Below are 4,499 nucleotides of genomic sequence, written 5' to 3' on the forward strand. Positions count from 1 at the left end.
ATCCAATCACTATCCTCTAGATTGTAATTAATATTAAAACTATATAATAAAAATAAAATAAGATGATAGCGTAAAGATTATAGAATAAGAAAAATAATTGAACCATTTAGTCAAATTTTGAAAGTCAACACAAAACATAGGTTTCCAATAAACCAACAAACAGATAACCAATTTTAACCAGAATTACAACAACATTAAAATTCACAAAAAAAAAAAAAAGCAAAATATTATTATTATTATAATATACCCATTATCTTCCTCTAAATTGGTCGATGTGGGACTCTAATAAGAAATCAAAGAGTGTATTTTAAGAGAGTTTGACTTAGATCTCGTCCCATATCCTCATAAATTAGGTCAAGAGAGTATCTAAACTAAGCTCACTATACGTCCTCTTAGCGAAGGGCATTCATCAGCCGTTCTCCCGAGTTGAGGTTGAGAGAATTGAGTCGAGCTCTACTCTCCTCCCATCAAGCCTCGAAATTCGAATTCTCGCCTTTTCATCTATCTTCATTAGGTCTTATATTCGGTTTTTTTTTTCTTGAATCTAAAATTACCGACAACAATTTCTAAATAATTTATTTCCTTAATGACATAATTTAGGGAGTTGAAGATAAAGAATTAACAATTTAAAACAAAAATAAAAAATATTATCAATTGGGATATAAGAAATTTAATTACAATTTTGTTCTTGAGAATGGTTACATTAACTTATTGAACATTCCAAGCTTGAGCAAATAGGTTGACTACTTAATATATATTAATATTTTATTGAAATAGTCAAAGCTTATTCAGACATGATGTGGAGGGCCATCATTCACTCCAATTTTAAATTAATATGCTAATTTTTTAGGCAAATTATTGTAAATTTTATATTTAATCAACCCACAAACCCATAAATAAATTTCAATATTTAATCATAAATAAATTTCAATTTGTAAAAGTCGTGTCAAATAATCCCACTATTATTTTAAAAATGTTACTGTTACCTTTTAGGGACCTAGACGCATGTTCGAGTATTATACCGATAAATAAAATATCAATTATTACCTGACATTTTCTTAATATAATTATTTACGTATATAAATATACTAATTAATTAAAAAAAATTAGTATTTAATATACGGATTAGAATATCGTCCCAATATATAGTTAGTAATTTTGCACGGATAACTATATAATCTCTGTAAACCTAATTTTATATTTTTATATCTACTCTGGTCGAGATGTGGTTTTAGTTTATTATTTTGTGTCAGATAATTTACTAGTGTTGGTTATCACGGGTAAACATGCACTACTACTACTCGATGTTGTGTTTTAGGATTTTCATGTACTAGATTGAAGATCACAGCCAGTTTTAACCTCTATATTTAGTTATAATCGGCTACATTTGATATTGAATGGTTTTTGGTGGGTAGAAATGGCGGTCAATACGACAGTGGTGGCTGGCTGTCCGGCGGCAATGAAAGCGACGTCGAACGGCGTGTTTCAAGGCGACAACCCTCTCGACTTTGCTCTCCCTTTGGCTATTCTTCAAATATGTTTGGTAGTGATTCTTACGCGTCTTCTTGGTTTGCTTCTCCGACCGCTTAGACAACCTCGAGTCATTGCTGAGATTGTCGTAAGTAATCTTTCTTTTTCATTAAAAACCATTTTTTATGAGTTAATTTTAGTATTTAATATTTAATAGATTATTTTAGACATTTAAATTTTTATTTTTAATTAAAAAAATGATAGTATGTAAATATTTATTTGTTTTTAAATATTTAATATTAATATATTTTTAAAAATTATTTTTGTGAATTGGAGAATAAATAAATAAATAAATAATATATATATAATTGTATCTTAATAGAAAATATAATTTTTAAAATTAAAATTCGAATTGGGACTAGTTTCAAGATTAGTTTTTCAATTTTATTTATTAATTTAAATATTTATTTTTATAATTTTTGAGAAATATCAATATTTACTGTGATTGAACAGTGGAGTTGTTGATGTTTTCAGGGCGGAATATTGCTGGGACCGTCGGCGGTAGGGCGGAGCCACGAATTCCTACACAGAGTATTTCCGGCGAAAAGCTTATCGGTTTTGGACACGTTGGCGAATTTGGGTCTTTTGTTCTTCCTATTTCTGGTGGGGTTGGAGTTAGATCCCCACTCCCTCCGCCGTACCGGAAAGGGTGCAATGTCTATAGCCGCCGCCGGAATCACCCTCCCTTTCCTCCTCGGCATTGGCACCTCCTATGTCCTCCGCTCCACCATCTCCAAAGGCGTCGACGGCCCTCCTTTTCTCGTTTTCATGGGCGTAGCTCTCTCCATTACTGCTTTCCCTGTCCTCGCCCGCATCCTCGCCGAGCTCAAGCTCTTAACCACCAACGTTGGTCGAATGGCTATGTCCGCCGCCGCCGTTAACGACGTCGCCGCCTGGATTCTCCTCGCCCTTGCCATCGCCCTCTCCGGCACCGGCAACTCCCCTCTTGTTGCCCTCTGGGTCTTCCTCTGTGGCTCTGGTTTTGTCCTGCTCTGCTTCTTCACTCTCCCGCCGGTCTTCCGGTGGATATCTCTCCGTTGCGCCGACGGCGAGCCGGTTAGCGAACTCTACATTTGCGCCACTTTATCCACCGTCTTGGCCGCTGGATTCATCACCGATTTAATCGGAATCCATGCTCTGTTCGGCGCTTTCGTCGTCGGCGTCCTCGTCCCAAAAGACGGCCCACTCGCCGGAGCTCTCGTCGAGAAAGTCGAAGATCTGGTCTCGGGGTTATTCCTCCCTCTGTATTTCGTATCAAGTGGATTGAAAACCGACATTACGACAATCAAAGGAGCTCAATCATGGGGTCTTCTCGTACTCGTCGTTGTCACCGCTTGTTTTGGGAAAATCATCGGCACAATATCAGTGGCTCTGCTTTGCAAGATGCCATTCCGTGAATCTCTGGCTTTAGGATTCTTAATGAACACAAAAGGGCTTGTGGAATTGATCGTCCTCAACATTGGGAAAGACAGAAAAGTTTTAAACGAACAAACCTTTGCAATTCTTGTTCTAATGGCGATCATCACAACCTTCATCACTACCCCAATTGTAATGGCGGTTTACAAGCCGGCCAAAAAACAGAGCAAATCCGATTACACGAACAGGACAATCGAGCGCCAGGACACCAATTCTGAGCTGCGGATTTTGGCTTGCTTTCACTCTGTTACCAATATCCCTTCAATTTTGAATCTAATTGAGGTTTCCCGTGGGACGGAGGGGAAAGAAGCCCGTGGTCGGCGGCTTTGCGTTTACGCAATGCATTTAATGGAGCTGACGGAGAGGTCGTCCGCCATTGTTATGGTCCACCGAGCTCGAAAAAATGGCCTACCCTTCTGGAATAAAGGAGGAAAGTCCGATTCCGACCAAATCGTTGTGGCATTTGAGGCTTTTCAGCAACTAAGTCGAGTGTCTATTCGTCCAATGACAGCGATTTCTCCGTTCTCCAACATGCACGAAGATGTCTGCAACAGCGCCGAGAGGAAACGCGCCGCCATTATCATCCTCCCATTCCACAAACACCAAAGGTTTCAAAATTCCCCTGTTTTTTTTAATGAATCTAGCAGTAATTGACCAGGCAATTGACCCAATTGATAATGAATTGGCAGGTTCGATGGATCTTTGGAGACGACACGAGCTGATTTCCGATGGGTAAATCAAAAAGTGCTAGAGCAGCCACCATGCTCTGTCGGGATCTTGGTCGACAGAGGTTTAGGAGGCGGTTCCCATATCTGTGCTAGCAATGTCTCATCCACCATAACCGTCTTCTTCTTCGGCGGCCGAGACGACCGTGAAGCTCTCGCCTACGGTCGGAGAATGGCAGAGCATCCGGGAATAACACTAAACGTGGTTCGCTTCCTTCCCAGCTCCGACATGGGCGTGGAATCCACGGTGGTTGACATTGATCAAACAATACTGACGGAGTTCAAGGAGAAGAAAACAGAGGACGAGTCGGTGAGGTACGAGGAGAGGGCGGTGGGGAAAGGCAGCGAGGCGGTTGAAGTAATCAAGGAGTTCAGTCGATGCCATTTGATATTGGTCGGTCAGGCGCCGGAAGGGCCAGTCTTTGAGAGCCTCCATTTGAAGATCAATGCCGAGTTCTCGGAGTTGGGTCCCGTCGGCGGCTTGTTGACATCACCGGAGCTCTCGACGGCAGCTTCCGTGTTGGTGGTGCAACAGTTTCGAGGTCCGTTGGTGCCATCTCCGTCGACGTCCACAGCCATGGTCTTGCCGGAAGACGTTGAGTAAATATTTTTGAAAATTTTAATTTTAATTGTGTGTAACTTAAATATCTGTATGTATTTCAATTTAATTATGTGGAAGTTAAATGGCAAAGTTTGTTTTCCCAATTGTATATATATATAATATCAAAATGGTGTTAATAATTATTTAATAATTTTAATTAATTTTAAATATAATCCTAAACCTTCCTACTAATCAAATTTCACTCTTTAATTATTTAGTAAATTTAT

General features: G+C 39.4%; 1 protein-coding gene across 1 annotated transcript; it reads left to right on the top strand.

Annotated features, from left to right (window-relative positions):
• Positions 1 to 1,417: 1,417 nt before the first annotated feature.
• LOC111810403 (cation/H(+) antiporter 18-like) lies at positions 1,418 to 4,295 on the top strand. The gene is made up of 3 exons (XM_023697110.1): positions 1,418 to 1,618; positions 2,005 to 3,554; positions 3,636 to 4,295. The coding sequence occupies exons 1-3, from the start codon at positions 1,418 to 1,420 to the stop codon at positions 4,273 to 4,275; spliced, it is 2,391 nt and encodes a 796-aa protein (XP_023552878.1). The 3' UTR covers positions 4,276 to 4,295.
• The last annotated feature ends 204 nt before the right edge of the window (positions 4,296 to 4,499 follow it).

This window comes from Cucurbita pepo, chromosome LG14 (assembly GCF_002806865.2).
Source record: "Cucurbita pepo subsp. pepo cultivar mu-cu-16 chromosome LG14, ASM280686v2, whole genome shotgun sequence".
In the NCBI taxonomy this organism is placed as follows: domain Eukaryota; kingdom Viridiplantae; phylum Streptophyta; class Magnoliopsida; order Cucurbitales; family Cucurbitaceae; genus Cucurbita; species Cucurbita pepo.

Coding starts and splice junctions, on each gene's coding strand:
- LOC111810403 (XM_023697110.1), top strand. CDS start 1,418: ATGGCGGTCAATACGACAGTGGTGGCTGGCTGTCCGGCGGCAATGAAA. Junction 1,619..2,004: donor GAGTCATTGCTGAGATTGTC/GTAAGTAATCTT, acceptor TGATGTTTTCAG/GGCGGAATATTGCTGGGACC. Junction 3,555..3,635: donor CCATTCCACAAACACCAAAG/GTTTCAAAATTC, acceptor ATGAATTGGCAG/GTTCGATGGATCTTTGGAGA.